Here is a 19,487-nt window from a genome sequence, read left to right on the forward strand (position 1 = left end):
CATGGGCTGTTAATGAATATTTCAATAATTGTTATTCTTATAATAATGCTCAATCACCAAAGCGCAGGATGTGTTGTCATAGGGACATGTAGACATATGAGCTGCAGGATTTGAGATGATAAAATACTGTAAGGTTTATATTTTCACGCACAATTAAGGCTTCCGGTAAGTCTCCTTTATGAATGTGCAAAACATATGGATAAATGGGAAATTTGTATATTGACCCCTTAAAGGGGTTATCCAATTTTGGATTTTTTTTTTTTTCTTATCTTAAATGTGTATTTTGGGGCTAAAAATAATTTTTGCACTTGGGTTTCTATAGCATTCTTGTACCGTTTAGGTTCTTCAGACCCTTTGTTTTCCTGTATATTCAACTTTGATGTGGTCTGTGATGAAGAATCAGCTGATAATTCATCATCACAGACCAGATTATCAACTGATTCTTCATCACAGACCAGATTATCAGCCAATTCATCATTATAGACGACATTATCAGCCGATTCATCATCACAGACCAGATTATCAGTTGATTCATCATCACAGACCAGATTATCAACTGATTCATTCTCACAGACCAGATTATCAGGTAATTCATCATCACAGACCAGATTATCAGATAATCTGGTCTCTGATGATGAATTATCTGATAATCTTGTCTGTGATGATGATTCAGCTGATAATGTGGTCTATGATGAAGACTCAACTGATAATCTGGTCTGTGATGAAGAATCAGCGGATAATCTGGTCTGTGAGAATGAATCAGCTGATAATCTGGTCTGTGATGATGAATTATCTGATAATCTGGTCTGTGATGATGAATGAGCTGATAATCTGGTCTGTGATGAAAAATCAGCTGATAATCTGGTCTGTGATGATAAATTATCTGATAATCTGGTCTGTGATGAAGAATCAGTTGATAATCTGGTCGGTGAGAATGAATCACCTGATAATCTGGTCTGTGATAATGAATCGCCTGATAATCTGGTCTATGATGATGAATCAGCAGATAATCTGGTCTGTGATGATGAATCAGCAGGTAATCTGGTCTGTGATGAAGAATCAGCTGATAATCTGGTCTGTGATGATGAATCAGCTGATAATCTGGTCTGTGATGATGAATCAGATGATAATCTGGTCTATGATGATGAATCAGCTGATAATCTGGTCTATGATGATGAATCAGCTGATAATCTGATCTGTGAGAATGAATCAGCTGATAATCTGATCTGTGAGAATGAATCAGTTGATAATCTGGTCTGATGATGATGAATCAGCTGATAATGTGGTCTGTAAATATGAATCAGCTGGGAGGAGCTACAAATCTGCAAATTCCCCTGTAATACTGTCAGAAGGAGCTCACTCACTGATTCTCAGTTAACTCATTCTGCAGCCAGCAATAGACAGTGCAACACAGAAGCTATAGGAGGCAAATAATGCAATATATTTTTAATTACATAATTACCAAAATGATTTTTAGCCAAAAATACACTCGTTTAAGTAAAAAAAGAAAATGTGTCTTCGGCACCGGGAATAAACATAAATTTGCTATTTAGGAGCAAGCAGGGTAACAATTATACCTTCACCCTGTCCAATCAGTGCGACAAGACAGTATAGGGGCACGCCCCTTTGATAATTGGAATAGTAACGCCCATTTGTCACTCAATGGACAGGTTTCTAGGAGGAGTAACAGAGGAATGGGGAAAATCAAAGTTCCAACTTCACGGGAACAAGTACGGTATTACTACAACAGACGAGCAATGTTTGCTGATGGGACCTGCCAATCTTATGTATATTGGGGGATAGTAGTAGGTGTATCTATATATATATATATATATATATATATATATATATATATATATATAGTGATTCCAGTTAGTTTTCCTGTTCACTGCGACGGGAGGAAAGAGTACATCCCCTCCCCCAATTTCGCCCTAAGCGCGTCCAGAATCGGCGCCCCACCACTCGTTTCCAGTCCTTTCGCAGCTTCAACTCCCCACCTCAACCTCGGAAATCCCGCTCCCCTCCGAGGGACAGGAAGACCCCGTCATTCAAGACTAATCCCGCCTGGCGTTCACGTCCCCGCCAGCCCGGAAGCCCTCCTCCGGTTACCGTCGTCGCTCCTCCAAGTGACTTGCAGTCGGCGCACAACAGCGCCAGACTCGTGGGAGGGCGTCTGTCTCAGTTCCAGCATGTGTGGCTCCCCTTGACCGCGGATGCCTGGGTCAGAGAGATCATCGTCTCAGGCTACAAAATAGAATTCGAATCAAAGCCACCGAGACGTTTTTTCCAATATCGCCCTCCCGAGTCCCCCGCGCTTGCTCTCGCGTTCTTTCACTCCATAGAATCTCTCCTCCAAGCCAGAGTCGTGGTACCAGTCCCTCCCTCAGAACGTTTCAAGGGGTTCTATTCCAACCTTTTTGTGGTCCTCAAGAAGGACGGCTCTGTCCGCCCCGTCCTCGATCTAAAGCTTCTCAACAGGTCAGTGAGGCCTCGGCCATTTCGCATGGAGTCCCTCCGCTCCGTGATCGCGTCCATGGAGGTCGGCGAATTCCTGGCATCGCTGGATATTCAAGACGCCTATCTTCACGTTCCGATAGCCCATTCCCACCAACAGTTCCTCCGCTTTGCGATAGCAGAGGACCACTTCCAGTTCACGGCTCTTCCCTTCGGCCTCGCATCTGCCCCCAGAGTCTTTACAAAGATCATGGCGGCTGCCATGTCCGTCCTACATTCCAGAGGTGTTATGGTCATTCCGTACTTGGACGATATGTTGATCAAAGGTTCATCCTTCGAGGACTGTCGTCTTGGGGTTCAGGTCACGATCAACACCCTTTCACGGTTAGGGTGGCTGATCAATCGGAAGAAGTCCTCTCTGACCCCGGCCCGACGGATCACCTTTTTAGGCATGGTATTCGATACCACCCAAGGGCGGGTGTTCCTCACACAGGAGAAGATGTCTTCCCTGCAACGAGGCCTCCACATTCTCCGCCATCAGCGCCAGGTTTCCATCAGGTTTGGTATGCGAGTCCTCGGTCGAATGGTGGCGGCGATGGAAGCGGTACCCTTTGCCCAGTTCCATCTCCGGCCTCTCCAGCTGGCCTTGCTGAGGAAGTGGGACAGATCTCCCTTTTCTCTGGACCGCAGGTTTCATCTTTCACTGGAGACCCACCACACACTTCGTTGGTGGATCAATCATCGCAACCTCGCGATAGGAAGGTCATTCCTCCCGCTCCACTGGAGGATAGTGACCACCGACGCCAGTCTCCAAGGCTGGGGGGCAGTGTTCCGGCATCACACAGCGCAAGGCCGATGGACACCTCGAGAGAGTTGTCTCCCGATCAACATTCTGGAGATCAGAGCCATCCGGCTAGCCTTGCAGCAGTTTCAGCACCTAGTACAGGGTTTCCCAGTCAGGATCCAGTCGGACAATGCCACGGCGGTGGCGTACATCAACCACCAGGGAGGCACAAGGAGTGTCAGGGCGATGCGAGAAGTCAAGAAGATCTTGCACTGGGCCGAGTCTCATCACTCCCTGATCTCGGCGGTACACATCCCCGGCGTGGATAATTGGGCGGCGGACTTCCTCAGCAGGGAAGGCCTCGCCTCAGGCGAATGGTCCCTCAACAGGGAAGTCTTCAACCAGATCTGCGGCAGATGGGGAACTCTGGATGTGGAACTAATGGCCTCCCGGTTCAACTGTTAGGTTCCACAATTCGTCGCGCGGTGCCGCGACCGCCTGGCGCTAGGAGTCGACGCCCTCACCCTATCGTGGAGCGAGTGCAGTCTCCCGTACATCTTCCCTCCGCTTCCTCTGATCCCGAGGGTTTTCAAGAAGATCAAGGCAGAAGGAATACCAGTCAGTCATTCTGGTGGCTCCGGACTGGCCCAGGCGAGCATGGTTCGCAGAACTCACTCAGCTCCTCGCAGACGCTCCGTGGCGCCTTCCAGACCGTCCAGATCTTCTGTGGCAGGGACCTCCCTTCCACCAGAACTCAAAGGTCCTAAATTTGACGGCCTGGCTATTGAATCCTGGGTTCTAGCTCAGGCTGGTTTTTCTTCAAGGGTGATACAGACAATGATTAGGGCCAGGAAGCTATCTTCATCAAGAATATACTACCACACGTGGAAAGTCTTCTTCCGGTGGTGTGAGGAACACAGCATCTCTTCTCCTCTCGCCTTCTCCCTTCCGTCATTATTGGCATTCTTGCACTCAGGCCTAGATGCGGGTCTCTCGCTTGCCACTCTTAAGGGCCAAGTATCGGCTCTGTCAATCCTGTTTCAGAAGCCACTCACTTCTCGCCCACAGATTAAGACCTTCATCCAGGGAGTTGCCCACCTTGCTCTGCCGTATCGTCGGTCTCTAGAACCGTGGGACCTTAATCTAGTCCTAGGTTCACTTCAAGGTCCTCCCTTCGAGCCCTTGCGGGATTCTTCCCTTTCTCACCTGTCTTGGAAAGTGGTGTTCCTCGTTGCCATCACTTCTATTCGAAGGACGTCAGAGCTGGCAGCTCTCTCTTGTCGTTCCCCCTTTTTGGTTTTTCACCAGGACAAAGCGGTTCTCCGGCCAGACCCCTCCTTTCTGCCAAAAATGGTCTCACCGTTCCATCTAAACGAAGAAATTGTCCTTCTGTCCTGGTCCTTCTCACAGCCTGGAGAAGTCTTTGCACACCCTGGACCTGGTGTGCGCCCTCAGAATTTATGTCTCCAGGACCGCGCCTTTCCGTAAGTCGGACGGTCTGTTCGTGCTTCCTTCTGGTCCCAAGAGGGGTACGTCGGCGTCCAGGGCCACGATTGCCAGATGGATCCGTTCCGCCATATCTGAGGCCTATCGGATTAAGGGCGCACTCTACCCGGCCAGTGGGAGCCTCTTGGGCGATTAGGCATCAGGCGTCGGCCGATCAGGTCTGCAAGGCCGCCACCTGGTCTAGCCTGCATACTTTTACTAGGTTCTACCATGTTCACACCCAAGCATCGGCAGATGCCAGTCTTGGGAGAAAGGTTTTGCAGGCGGCAGTCGCACACCTGTAATAGGGTAAGAGCATTCGGATATTGTACAAGCCCGCTGAGGGAGGCCGTTTTCTTCCTATCTGCGGTGCTTACGTATTCCCACCCAGGGACTGCTTTTGGACGTCCCATGGTCCTGTGTCCCCCAATGAAACGATAGAGAAAGTAGGATTTTTGTGTACTCACCGTAAAATCTCTTTCTCTGAGTCTTCATTGGGGGACACAGCACCCACCCTGCTTGGTTTTGGTTGTTTAATTGCATTTTGCCTACCATTTTCAGTGGTCTTATGTTCCTAGACCATTTGTTCGCAGGGCTAAATTATTTTAGTTATGACCTTGTCTTATGTATGGTGGTTCTGGTACTCCTCCTACTGCTTGTGCACCAATCTGATCTGAGTCCGTCTCCGGCTCGGGGTGTATACTGCTAGGGAGGAGCTAACTTTTTTTGTCTACTTAGCGTCAGCCTCCTAGTGACAGCAGCATAACCCATGGTCCTGTGTCCCCCAATGAAAACTCAGAGAAAGAGATTTTACGGTGCGTACACAAAAATCCTACTTTTTGCTTTAAAAAGGCAATAAAAAAAGAGAATTTTGTTTACTTACCGTAAATTCTTTTTCTTATAGTTCCGTAATGGGAGACCCAGACCATGGGTTTATAGCTTCTGCCTCCGGAGGACACACAAAGTACTACACTAAAAAGTGTAGCCCCTCCCTCCGAGCATATACACCCCCTGGATAACCAAATATAGCCAGTTTAGTGCAAAAGCTGAAGGAGAGTAGCCACCCACAAGTAGAGATAGAGCAAGAACCGGAACAACCGGAGCCTCTGTCTACAACAACAGCCGGTGATAATACGCGGAACAAGAAACTGCCAACAGGCAACAGGGAGGGTGCTGGGTCTCCCATTACGGAACTATAAGAAAAAGAATTTACGGTAAGTAAACAAAATTCTCTTTTTCTTCATCATTCCTATGGGAGACCCAGACCATGGGACGTCTCAAAGCAGTCCATGGGTGGGAATAAACAGAAAACTGAGAAGTAGGCGAAACCTAACTTCGCAAATGGGCGACAGCCGCCTGAAGGGTGCGTCTGCCCAAGCTCGCATCTGCCGAAGCATGAGCATGCACTTGGTAGTGCTTCGAAAAGGCATGCAGACTAGTCCAAGTGGCAGTCTGACAGACCTGCTGAGCCGTAGCCTGGTGCCTGAAACCCAAGAGGCACCGACAGCTCTGGTCGAGTGTGCCTTGATCCCCGGCGGGGGAGGCACTCGAGTACACTGGTAGGTATCGGAAATGGCCGACCTAATCCAACGAGCTAGGGTCGGCTTGGAAGCCGAGAGGCCCTTACGCCGACCTGTGGTCAGCACAAAAAGAGAGGTGCACCGCCTAAGAACAGCGGTGCGAGACACATAGATCCGGAGCGCCCGCACCAGATCCAGAGTATGCAACACTTTTTCAAAGCGATGAACAGGAGCCGGACAAAAAGAAGGCAGGGAAATGTCCTGGTTAAGGTGGAAGGAGAAACCACCTTAGGGAGGAAGTCCGGAGTCGGACGGAGAACCACCTTGTTTTGATGAAAAACCAAAAAAGGTGACTCCGAAGAGAGTGCAGCCAAATCAGAGACTCTCCCAAGGGAAGTTATGGCCACTAGAAAGACCACTTTCTGTGAAAGACGAGACAAAGAAACCTCCCTAAGAGGCTCAAAGGGGGGTTTCTGGAAGCCGTGAGGACCAGATTAAGGTCCCAGGGATCCAAAGACCGCCGGTAAGGCGGCATGATGTGAGATGCGCCCTGTATGAAGGAGCGCACCTGAGCCAGCCGGGCGATACGCCGCTGGAACAACACTGACAGTGCCGAGACCTGTCCCTTGAGGGAATTGAGGGATAGTCCTAGCTGCAGACCAGACTGTAGAAGGGACAGGAGGGTCGGCAAGGAAAAAGGCCAAGAAGCATGGCCGGAAGGGTGACACCAGGACAGGAAAATTCTCCAGGTCCTGTGATAGATTTTGGCCAAGGAATACTTCCGAGCCCGAGTCATAGTGGAGATGACTTCAGGAGGGATACCAGAAGTCGTCAAGATCCAGGACTCAAGAGCCACGCCGTCAATCTGAGAGCCGCAGAATTCTGGCGGAAAGACGGACCTTGTGAGAGAAGGTCTGGATGGTCCGGGAGATGCCACAGCACCTCAACGGACAGATGGAGCAGGTCAGGGTACCAAGCTCGCCTGGGCCAGTCTGGAGCAATGAGAATGACCCGACGGCCCTCCATTCTGATCTTGCGCAGGACTCTGGGCAAGAACTAGAGGGGGAAACACGTAAGACAGACGAAACTGGGACCAATCTTGAAACAGCGCGTCTGCTGCAAAGGCCTGAGGATCGTGGGAGCGAAGATCCACTTCCGGAGTGCCCCAAGTGCGGCAGATTGACCGAAACACTGCCGGATGCAGAGCCCACTCGCCGCTGTCCACAGTTTGATGGCTGAGATAATCTGCCTCCCAGTTTTCCACGCCTGGGTTGTGGATTGCGGATGTGGTGGACCTGGAATCCTCCGTCCACTGAAGGATGCGTTGGACCTCCAAAGTTGCCAGGCGCCTGAGTGTCACGCCCTGGTGGTTGATTTAGGCAACCGCTGTGGCGTTGTCTGACTGGACTCGAATGTGCTTGCCCGCCAACTTGGTGAAAGGCCAAGAGAGCTAGAAGCACAGCTCTGATTTCCAGCACATTGATCGAGAGGGCTGATTCGGACGGAGTCCAAGTGCCCTGCGCTCTGTGGTGGAGATATACTGCTCCCCAGCCGGATAGACTGGCATCCGTGGTGAGGATCACCCAGGACGGGGCCAGGAAGGAGCGTCTCTGAAGAGAGAGGGGCCGAAGCCACCACTGAAGGGAGCCCCTGGTCTGTGGCGACAGAGCCACTAACCTGTGCAAGGAGGAAGTCCGCTTGTCCCAACAGCGGAGAATGTCCAGCTGCAGAGGACGCAGATGGAACTGGGCAAGGGAACCGCTTCCATTGACGCCACCATCTGACCCAGCACCTGCATTAGGTGCCTGATGGAATGACGGCGGGGGCCTCAGCAAAGAGCACACCGCTAGTGAAGGGACTGCTGTTTGACTAAGGGCAGCTTCACAAGTGCCGGCAGAGTCTCGAATTGCATCCCTAGGTACGTGAGCTTTTGGGTCGGAGTCAGAGTGAACTTGGGAAAAAGACAAGCCACCCGAATTGGACTAGAGTGGCGAGAGTGAGTGAAGCACTCCGCTGACGGTCTGCACTGGATGAAGCCTTGACTAGAAGGCCGTCCAGGAAAAGGGATGCCAACCCTTGGAGGTGCAGAACCGCAACCACAGCTGCCATGACCCTGATGAATACTCGAGGGGCCGTGGCTAACCCGAAGGGAAGAGCCACGAATCGGAAATGTTCCTCTCTGATTGCAAAACGTAGCCAACGCTGGTGTGAAACTGCAATTGGCACATGCAGATAGACATCTCTGATGTCGAGGGTGCAAGGAATCTCCTTGGGTCATTGATGCAATGACTACCCGCAGAGACTCCATGCGAAAATGCCGCACCTGAACATGCTTGTTGAGAAGCCTGATATCCAGGATGGGCCGGAAGGAACCGTCCCTTTAGGGGACTAGGAAGAGATTTGAGTAGAAACCTCTGAACCGTTCCCAGGCGGGAACCGGTACAATTACTCCGTTGGCCTGCAAGGATGCCACGGCCTGAGAGAAGGCGGCGGCCTTGAAGCAGGGGGGAGTTGACAGAAAAAATCTGTTTGGCGGGCTGGATAAAATTCTATCCTGTAGCCGTGGGAGATGATATCCCGCACCCACTGATCGGAGACGTGTTGAAACCACATGTCGCCAAGCGGGAGAGCCTGCCACCGACCAAGGACGTGGCTGGCGCGGCCAGATAGTCAAGAGGAGGCTGCCTTAGTGGCAGCAGCTCCTGCGGTCTTCTGAGGACGCGGCTTCGTGCGCCAGTTGGGTTTTTGGTCCTTGGCTGAGTTAGTGGACGAGGCCGAGGGCTTAGAGAACGACCAGTTGGAGGAACGAAAGGAACGAAACGTCGACTGGTTCCTGCCCTGGACAGGTTCCTGGATTTGGTTTGTGGCATGGAAGTACTCTTCCCGCCAGTAGCTTCCTGAATAATTTCATCCAGTTGTTCACCGAACAGCCTGGGCCCAGCAAATGGGAGCCCAGCAAGGTACTTCTTTGAAGAAGCGTCTGCCTTCCACTCTCGAAGCCACAAGATCCTGTGGATAGCGAGAGAATTGGCCGAAGCCACCGCAGTGCGGAGCCTCCAGCATGGCAGACATGGCAGGATGAAAAGGCTGAAGCCTGGAAGTTAAGGCAACCATCTCGGGCATAGAGTCCCTGGTGAGGGAATGCATCTCCTCTAGAGAAGCAGAGATGGCTTTGAAAGCCCACACTGCTGCAAAAGATGGGGAGAACGAGGCCCCTGCCGCCTCATATACAGATGGCGGTCAGTGGAATCCTTAAGAGAGTTGCCATCAGCCACTGATACAACGGTCCGGGCTGAGATTCTAGACACCGGAGGGTCTACCTTTGGTGAATGAGCCCACTCCTTGACCACCTCTGGTGGAAGCGGAAAACGGTCATCAGAACCACGCTTTGGGAAGCGTCTGTCAGGACAGGCTCTGGGCTTGGTCACAGTGGCCTGAAAACTGGAGTGGTTAAGGAACACACTCCTTGTGCTCTTAGGCAAGGTATACTGATGCTTTTCTGCCAGAGAGGGGTGCTCCCCTAATACAGGCGGATTGAGGTCCAGTACAAAATTAATGGACGCAATCAAATCACTAGCATCTGCGTCACTTTCGGACAGATCAATGGGGTACATGGAGGTAGCGTCCGAGCCCCCAGTAAAGGCATCCTCCTTGTCCTGCGAGTCAGCTCGTGAATCAGAGCCGCGGGACGAGGAAGGAGAGGGGACCCTGCGTCTCCATTTTAGGAGGACGGGGTCTGAGTCAGATGAAGAATCCTCTGTGAGCTTTGCTGAGCGAGCCGTAGCAGCAGAAGCGCCCTGAGAAGGGGGCTGATGCATGTTCAGCAGTGTCCGGGACATCTGTCCCCTGGAGAGGAGGGATTCTACCCAAGCCGGGGGTTCAGCCACCGGAGCCGGAGCAGCCGGAGGGACCACTGGGGATGAGCCTCCAGGCTGAGGCACCACCATGTTAGAGCAGGCATCACAATGTGGTTATGTGCTCAGTACAGGCAGTACGAGCCTACATGCAGTGCATATTAAGTACAGCCTTGCAGCCTTGCTCCTCGTGTGAGACATGCTGCTGAAGTGGGGGCTCTGAGCCAGAATGACCACCAGCAGAGTATATACGCAGAGTATATAAGCAGGTCCACAACCGGAGGTTGTGGCTTGCCAGACCGTTTGACATTGGGACATCTCTGTGCCCTCCAGATCCCACAGCCCGGACCCCCAGAGAGATGGCCAGTGCCGATCGCTGTCACAATGTGGTTATGCAGACATGCATAAGAACGCTGATAAAATGGCGCCGGAGCGAGGAGAGGGGGCGGGGCCTACTCTAAGAGCAGGATCCGGAGGGCCAAGGAGATATACAGGGGAGGGAATATTTCCTCAGAGAGGAGTGTCCCTCCTCTGTGCCGAACGGCCGCTGGGCGGAGCCGCACTGTCCCTCTGCATGATTGGCATGCAGGGGCAGTGAAAACGAAACTAGGCCTCAGGCGAAGCCGGGGCCTAAATTTAACAATACGGCCGGCGAGCAGGCACCATCGGCGCGGTTCTCAGGTGAAAACCAGAGAACCGGCCGGAAATGTCAGAATAGATACACAGCACACTCTCCCCAACAATAAAGTACAAGGGACCCCCCGATAATAACGTCTCAGATACTTAGCTTGTGAGACGCAGGGCCAGGTCCCTGAGGGATAAGTGCTCCGTCCGGCAGGATCCTGAAAGGGCTGCGGATGGAGACCAGTCTCCTGCAAGGCAGGGAGAACCGTGCTGGCTCCCACTTCAAGCCAGAGCCCGAGGGATGGTGAAGGAGCGCGGCATGTAAGGCTCCAGCCTGAAATCAACCTTAACAACACCGCCGACACAGTGGGGTGAGAAGGGACATGCCGGGACCCGCTTTTCTTCAAACTCTTTCCAAAAATCAAAATCAGATGAGAATGCATGTGTGGATGTGTGCCTCCTGAACACAAAGCATTGAACTGGCTATATTTGGTTATCCAGGGGGGTGTATATGCTCGGAGGGAGGGGCTACACTTTTTAGTGTAGTACTTTGTGTGTCCTCCGGAAGCAGAAGCTATACACCCATGGTCTGGGTCTCCCATAGGAACGATGAAGAAATGTTAAAGACAAAAATAGGATATTTCTAAAAAAAAAAAAAAAAACAACAAGTGCAATTTTGAAGAATTTTGAGCAAAAAAGGCCAAGCAATACCCAAAAAAAAAAAACAAAAAAAAAAACAAAAAAAAACAAAACTGAAAATGATGGATCAGGCTCATCATTTATTAATAGTGGGGTTGTGCACATCCGTATTAATGAAGGGCTAGCCAGTACAATGCACTGCATTTATTAAAGGGGGATCTAGTTTTTGATCCTCCATCTGAGAGCAGCATAATGTAGAGACAGAGATCCTGATTCCAGCGATGTGTCACTTACTGAGCTATTTGCGGTCATTCAGATAAAATCACTGTTTTCTCTGCTGCAGATCTTGCAGTCATACACAGCTCATGAATATGCTGGACTACCTGCAGCACACTAAGTAGTCCTGTAATGATAATCTACTGCTAATTAAAAAGTGATTTTATCACAACTACACTAAGCAGCCCAGTAAGTGACACATTGCTGGCATCAGGGTCTCTGTCTCTACATTATGCTGATCTCAGATTATGTGGCAAACACCTAGTGACAGATTCCCTTTAAGAACCTCATTAAAAATGTTACTTCAGTTAGAGAGTCAGACTGGAGCAGCATTTCTGTTGTAAAAATTTCCGGGATTTCTGTTGAATATGAAGAGCATGGCAAGTCCCATCTCCTGCCCAAGAAAGAAGGAGCTGATTCCAACTTGAAATGCCAAAACCTGCTAAGTTTTTGCACAACTTCACATTACACAAAAATGTTTTGACTTTTCAAAGATACTAGGCCTGCCCTTCCCTCTTCCCAGGGTGGACCGCAACATGCCCCCCAGCTATCAGGGAGCACACATCCACCTGCCTCCTCCCCACGGGGTGCACACATCCACCTGCCTCCTCCCCACGGGGTGCACACATCCACCTGCCTCCTCCCCACGGGGTGCACACATCCACCTGCCTTTCCTCCACTGGGACACACATCCGCCTGCCTTTCCTCCCCGGGGTGCACACGTCCACTTGCCTCTCCTCCCCGGAGTGCACACGTCCACCTGCTTTTCCTCCACTGGGGCTACACGTCCGCCTGCTTTTCCTTCACTGGGGCCACACGTCTGCCTGCCTTTCCTTCAAAGGAGCCACACGTCTGCCTGCCTTTCCTCCACTGGGGCCACACGTCCGCCTGCCTTTCCTCCACTGGGGCTACACATCTGCCTGCCTTTCCTCCACTGGGGCTACACATCTGCCTGCCTTTCCTCCACTGGGGCCACATGTCTGCTTGCCTTTCCTCCACTGGGGCCACATGTCTGCTTGCCTTTCCTCCACTGGGGCCACATGTCTGCTTGCCTTTCCTCCACTGGGGCCACATGTCTGCTTGCCTTTCCTCCACTGGGGCCACATGTCTGCTTGCCTTTCCTCCACTGGGGCCACATGTCTGCTTGCCTTTCCTCCACTGGGGCCACATGTCTGCCTGCCTTTCCTCCACTGGGGCCACATGTCTGCTTGCCTTTCCTCCACTGGGGCCACATGTCTGCCTGCCTTTCCTCCACTGGGTCCACACGTCCGCCTGCCTTTCCTCCACTGGGGCCACACATCGGCCTGGCTTTCCTCCACTGGGGCCACACATCGGCCTGGCTTTCCTCCCGGGGTGCACACGTTCGCCTGCCTTTCCTCCCGGGGTGCACACGTCTGCCTTCCTTATCTCCCAGGGGTGCACACGTCCGCCTGCCTTTTCCCCAGCGCACGTTTACCTGTCTCTCAGTATATGCTTCTCTCTCACACTCAGTACAGTTCTCATCATATCTTTATACAGAGAAAAGTAAACTAAAGCTACGGAGAGCATATTTCTTGAATTCCACATCCTCAGTGTAGCATTTTTCTTAAATTTCCCATCCCCCGTGTGCCATTTTTCTTGAATTTCCCATCCCCCGTGTGCCATTTTTCTTGAATTTCCCATCCCCCATGTGCCATATTTCTTCAATTTCTCATCCCCCGTGTGCCATATTTCTTGAATTTCCCATCTCCCATGTGCCATATGTCTTGAATTTCCCATCCCCCATGTGCCATATGTCTTGAATTTCCCATCCCCCGTGTGCCATATGTCTTGAATTTCCCATCCCCCGTGTGTCATATGTCTTGAATTTCCCATCCCCCGTGTGCCATTTTTCTTGAATTTCCCATCCCCCGTGTGCCATATGTCTTGAATTTCCCATCCCCGTGTGCCATATGTCTTGAATTTCCCATCCCCGTGTGCCATTTTTCTTGAATTTCCCATCCCCCGTGTGCCATTTTTCTTGAATTTCCCATCCCCCGTGTGCCATTTTTCTTGAATTTCCCATCCCCCGTGTGCCATTTTTCTTCAATTTCCCATCCCCGTGTGCCATTTTTCTTGAATTTCCCATCCCCCGTGTGCCATTTTTCTTCAATTTCCCATCCCCGTGTGCCATTTTTCTTGAATTTCCCATCCCCGTGTGCCATTTTTCTTGAATTTCCCATCCCCGTGTGCCATGTGTCTTGAATTTCCCATCCCCGTGTGCCATTTTTCTTGAATTTCCCATCCCCGTGTGCCATTTTTCTTGAATTTCCCATCCCCGTGTGCCATTTTTCTTGAATTTCCCATCCCCCGTGTGCCATGTGTCTTGAATTTCCCATCCCCCGTGTGCCATTTTTCTTGAATTTCCCATCCCCCGTGTGCCATTTTTCTTGAATTTCCCATCCCCCGTGTGCCATATGTCTTGAATTTCCCATCCCCGTGTGCCATATGTCTTGAATTTCCCATCCCCGTGTGCCATTTTTCTTGAATTTCCCATCCCCCGTGTGCCATTTTTCTTGAATTTCCCATCCCCCGTGTGCCATTTTTCTTGAATTTCCCATCCCCCGTGTGCCATTTTTCTTCAATTTCCCATCCCCGTGTGCCATTTTTCTTGAATTTCCCATCCCCGTGTGCCATTTTTCTTGAGTTTCCCCTCCCCCGTATGTGCAGGTGTATGAAGTCAACCCTCATTACTCCTAGTATACCACTGATTGGCGCCGATTATATTTTCATATTGCCTTAAACAGTGGCCTAGTACAATACAGAGAAGCAAACCCATGCTGCTAAATCTTCAGCGGCAAAAAAATGGAATTCCTCGACTTGTCTGCTCTCCTTACAGGAAAAAGACGCTGATCAAAGCCGAGTGAGACCAGAAGGAAAATGCAAATTGACAAGGGCAAAAAAAGAGGAATAAACGCAGTTTGTTTACGACAAGTGCGGGCAGAGAAGCTGTCACACGTGACCCGTGGCCTAAACCTGCACCAGTGTCCCCCCCTCCCCCCCCGAATATGGGCCAGCAACAAACAACTCTATGGAATAATGAATATTCAGGACATCAATGAACTCGTCGACGTAGACGACTAATAAGGCTTTTAATTGCTGTAATTACATGTCATTACCTTTCATTTCTGCACACAGGGTATTGGCCGGCACCCGGTCTTCTGGAAGGGCCTGGGAATGTAGGTCATATTCTTTCTGTAATATTCTTGGCTGCGTGAAGTAATCATTTGTGTCCCGTGGTTTGATCTCACTCATTATTATGTGCAACTGAGCTGCAGCTTCTGGGAGAAACAATGGGAATAGTCAGCGAGGGACAGTCAACCGAAAACTGCTTTGTCTGAGACTTCACCTCTGTGCCCTGACTGTTTTAGGTAACAGGGCCCAAAACGGCTAAAAGGCACAGCGGTTACATGGTTCAACCTAAGAGCGACGCGTTTCAGGACAGATGCAAAAATATGATTGCAACAGGCTAATAACTAATATATACTGTACACGTCAGTATTAGATTCTTTTTTTTTCACTTTTGAGATGGTAATAAAGCTTAAAAGTTAAGTTTCACAATTTAAAGTTATCCGCTAGTCACAAGACGGGATAACTTACTGATCACTGGGGGTCCAAATCGATGGGATCACCCACCAATCCTGAGAACAAGGCTCTGAAGAGTCCCATCTAATATAATGACGGTGTGCATATTCACTGTCTATGGGACTGCTGGAAATAGCCAAGCACGGTACTCTGCATTCACCGGCAGTCCCATAGACAAGGGAAAAAGTAGAACGGGAGATTGGAATCCAATATGGTACACTTGGGATCCCAGAAACCACATCCCCAACAATTACAAAGATATTACTTGCAATTATGGGAATATCCATTTAAGGCCCTGTGCGCACGCTGCGGTTTTTGCCGCGGTTTTGCTGCATGAATAACCTTTCTGCAGTCATTTCCCAGCAAAACCTATGGTAAAAAAAAAAAAATGGTGTGCGCACACTGCGTTTTTTTCCCCTTCAGGTTTTGCTGCAGAATTTCTGCAGCAAAAAGAAAGAGCATGTCACTTCTTTTCTGCAGGTACCTGTGGTTTTTGCCATAGATAAATGGTAAAAAACAGCAGGAACCAACCCGCGGGAAAACCGAGGCAAAACCGTGGCAAACCGCTGCAAAAAACGCAGGTGCGGTATTCTGCCAGAGGGTGCGGATTTTTCTTAAGAAAAGTCCATTTTCTAGTGCACACATAGCCTAAAGTACAGCAGATGAAGACTGTAAGTAGAGAGAGAACAAAAGAGATCGAAAGAACGACAGTGATGGAGAGAGAAAACAAGAGTGATCAAGATAACGAGAGAGGGTGCGAGAGAGTGGGAGCAAAGAAGAACAAGAGAGACTAACAGGGAGAGAGTGAGTAAACGAGAGAAAATGAGGGAAGTCAAGAGGACGACAGAGGACGAGAGGGAGATCGAGAGAACGAGAGAACGAGAGGGGGGGAGAGAGAACGAGAGGGGGGGGGAGAGAGAACGAGAGGGGGGGAGAGAGAACGAGAGGGGGGGAGAGAGAACGAGAGGGGGGGAGAGAGAACGAGAGGGGGGGAGAGAGAACGAGAGGGGGGAGAGAGGGAGATCGAGAGAATGAGAGGGGGGGGAGAGAGAACGAGAGGGAGGGAGAGAGAACGAGAGAGGGAGGGAGAGAGAACGAGAGAGGGAGGGAGAGAGAACGAGAGAGGGAGGGAGAGAGAACGAGAGGGAGGGAGAGAGAACGAGAGGGAGGGAGAGAGAACGAGAGGGAGGGAGAGAGAACGAGAGGGAGGGAGAGAGAACGAGAGGGGGGGGAGAGAGAACGAGAGGGGGGGAGAGAGAACGAGAGGGGGGGAGAGAGAACGAGAGGGGGGGAGAGAGGGAGATCGAGAGAATGAGAGGGAGGGAGATCGAGAGAATGAGAGGGGGGGAGAGAGAACGAGAGGGAGGGAGAGAGAACGAGAGAGGGAGGGAGAGAGAACGAGAGAGGGAGGGAGAGAGAACGAGAGAGGGAGGGAGAGAGAACGAGAGAGGGAGGGAGAGAGAACGAGAGAGGGAGGGAGAGAGAACGAGAGAGGGAGGGAGAGAGAACGAGAGGGAGGGAGAGAGAACGAGAGAGGGAGGGAGAGAGAACGAGAGGGAGGGAGAGAGAACGAGAGGGAGGGAGAGAGAACGAGAGGGAGGGAGAGAGAACGAGAGGGAGGGAGAGAGAACGAGAGGGAGGGAGAGAGAACGAGAGGGAGGGAGAGAGAACGAGAGGGAGGGAGAGAGAACGAGAGGGAGGGAGAGAGAACGAGAGAGAGGGATCGAGAAAACGAGAGAGAGGGATCGAGAGAACGAGAGAGAGGGATCGAGAGAACGAGAGAGAGGGATCGAGAGAACGAGAGAGAGGGATCGAGAGAGAGAGGGATCGAGAGAACGAGAGAGAGGGATCGAGAAAACAAGAGAGAGGGATCGAGAGAACAAGAGAGAGGGATCGAGAGAACGAGAGAGAGGGATCGAGAGAACGAGAGAGAGGGATCGAGAGAGAGAGGGATCGAGAGAACGAGAGAGAGGGATCGAGAGAACGAGAGAGAGGGATCGAGAGAACGAGAGAGAGGGATCGAGAGAACGAGAGAGAGGGATCGAGAGAACGAGAGAGAGGGATCGAGAGAACGAGAGAGAGGGAGCGAGAGAACGAGAAAGAGGGATCGAGAGAGAGAGGGATCGAGAGAACGAAAGAGAGGGATCGAGAGAACGAGAGAGAGGGATCGAGAGAACGAAAGAGAGGAATCGAGAGAACGAGAGAGAGGGATCGAGAGAACGAGAGAGAGGGATCGAGAGAACGAGAGAGAGGGATCGAGAGAATGAGAGAGAGGGATCGAGAGAGAGAGGGATCGAGAGAAAGGGATCGAGAGAACGAGAAAGGGATCGAAAGAACGAGAAAGGGATCGAAAGAACGAGAAAGGGATCGAGAGAACGAGAAAGGGATCGAAAGAACGAGAAAGGGATCGAAAGAACGAGAAAGGGATCGAGAGAACGAGAAAGGGATCGAGAGAACGAGAAAGGGATCGAGAGAACGAGAAAGGGATCGAGAGAACGAGAAAGGGATCGAGAGAACGAGAGGGACCGAGAGAACGAGAGAGAGGGATCGAAAGAACGAGAGAGGGATCGAAAGAACGAGAGAGGGATCGAGAGAACGAGAGAGGGATCGAAAGAACGAGAGAGGGATCGCGAGAACGAGAGAGGGATCGAAAGAACGAGAGAGGGATCGAGAGAACGAGAGAGGGATCGAAAGAACGAGAGAGGGATCGAGAGAACGAGAGAGGGATCGAAAGAACGAGAGAGGGATCGAGAGAACGAGAGAGGGATCGAGAGAACGAGAGAGGGATCGAGAGAACGAGAGAGGGATCGAGAGAACGAGAGAGAGATCAAGAGAACGAGAGAGGGATCGAGAGAACAAGAGAGAGGGATCGAGAGAACAAGAGAGAGGGATCGAGAGAACAAGAGAGAGGGATCGAGAGAACAAGAGAGAGGGATCGAGAGAACAAGAGAGAGGGATCAAGAGAACAAGAGAGAGGGATCGAGAGAACAAGAGAGAGGGATCGAGAGAACGAGAGAGAGGGATCGAGAGAACGAGAGAAAGGGATCGAGAGAACAAGAGAGAGGGATCGAGAGAACAAGAGAGAGGGATCGAGAGAACGAGAGAGAGGGATTGAGAGAACGAGAGAGAGGGATCGAGAGAACGAGAGAGAGAGACCGAGAGAACGAGAGAGAGGGATCGAGAGAACGAGAGAGGGGGATTGAGAAAACGAGAGAGAGGGATCGAGAACACAAGAAAAAAAAAAAGAAACATCAAATATTCAGGTATAAAAAAAAATGTACTAAATCTTTATTTTATTGGAAGTTCAACTCTTCTGAATAAAACTTTGTAATCCAGAATTGCTGTAATATCCACATAACTGGAAGAAGAGGAAACAAGAAGCAGAAACACCAAAACGGAGACAATTACCTGACTCCGTGTCCATCGGCATGAGACCTTCAGGTGACGAGCTGTGGACGACGGGAGAGACTATAGCGGACAGCCGGTAGGACATGGCGATCAGCCGTGATACCAGCCGTCTCCACTGCTCCACATCCGAGAGATCCCTGTGCACAAGAAAAGTCACATTTCTTAATGGCCAAGCAGCTTTAGACCCCAGTGAAGAAAGTTCTAAGAAACTCCTAATCCTTGGGGCTCCCGGGAGTCAGACCCAAGTATCCGCTATCAGGTGGAGAAGTGATCATTTTTAATTTTTAGACAACCCTTCTTCAACCCTTAATGACCTCTTTGTGTTTACATTATTTCCTTCAACTCATATAAGCCATTTTTGTCTTTATTTTTGTGTTGATATTAGCTGTATCAGGGATTGGTGTTTTTAGCTTTTTTTTTTTTGGGATGATTTGTAGTTTTGAATGACACCATTTATATTGTACTGAAAAATGGGAAAAGAAATTCCAATTGGGATGAAATGGTGAAAAAATAAAAATGCAATGTAGCCACTATTTTCTGGGTTTTATTTTTTGGACAATGTTGAAATGACCTGGTAACATGATTCTCCAGGTCAGTATGATTACATCGATACCATATTTATTTTTATTTATTTTATGTTTTCATTTTTACAGCCAGTGACAAAAAAAAATTCAGACGTTTGAAGAAAAAAAAAAAAAAGTTTTTATTTTTTCGTCAATTAAATACAATGTTCTTGTTCTGACGATTCAATATTTTCTTTACAGCGTTTATGGTACATTAATATTTTGAGAGAGTGTGTTTTTTTTATTTGTTTTTTTACATTTTTAATGGCGAAATTAC

At 50.1% G+C, this 19,487-nt stretch overlaps 1 protein-coding gene across 1 annotated transcript in view; it reads right to left on the reverse strand.

Annotated features, from left to right (window-relative positions):
- Positions 1-19,487, reverse strand: part of THADA (THADA armadillo repeat containing) — a 906,435-nt gene that overhangs the window by 734,246 nt on the left and 152,702 nt on the right. Inside the window, 2 exon segments of the mRNA XM_075341438.1 lie at positions 14,774-14,935; positions 18,648-18,784. Of these exon segments, the coding sequence (XP_075197553.1) occupies positions 14,774-14,935; positions 18,648-18,784 (299 nt within the window).

This window comes from Anomaloglossus baeobatrachus, chromosome 3 (genome assembly GCF_048569485.1).
Source record: "Anomaloglossus baeobatrachus isolate aAnoBae1 chromosome 3, aAnoBae1.hap1, whole genome shotgun sequence".
NCBI classification, from domain to species: domain Eukaryota; kingdom Metazoa; phylum Chordata; class Amphibia; order Anura; family Aromobatidae; genus Anomaloglossus; species Anomaloglossus baeobatrachus.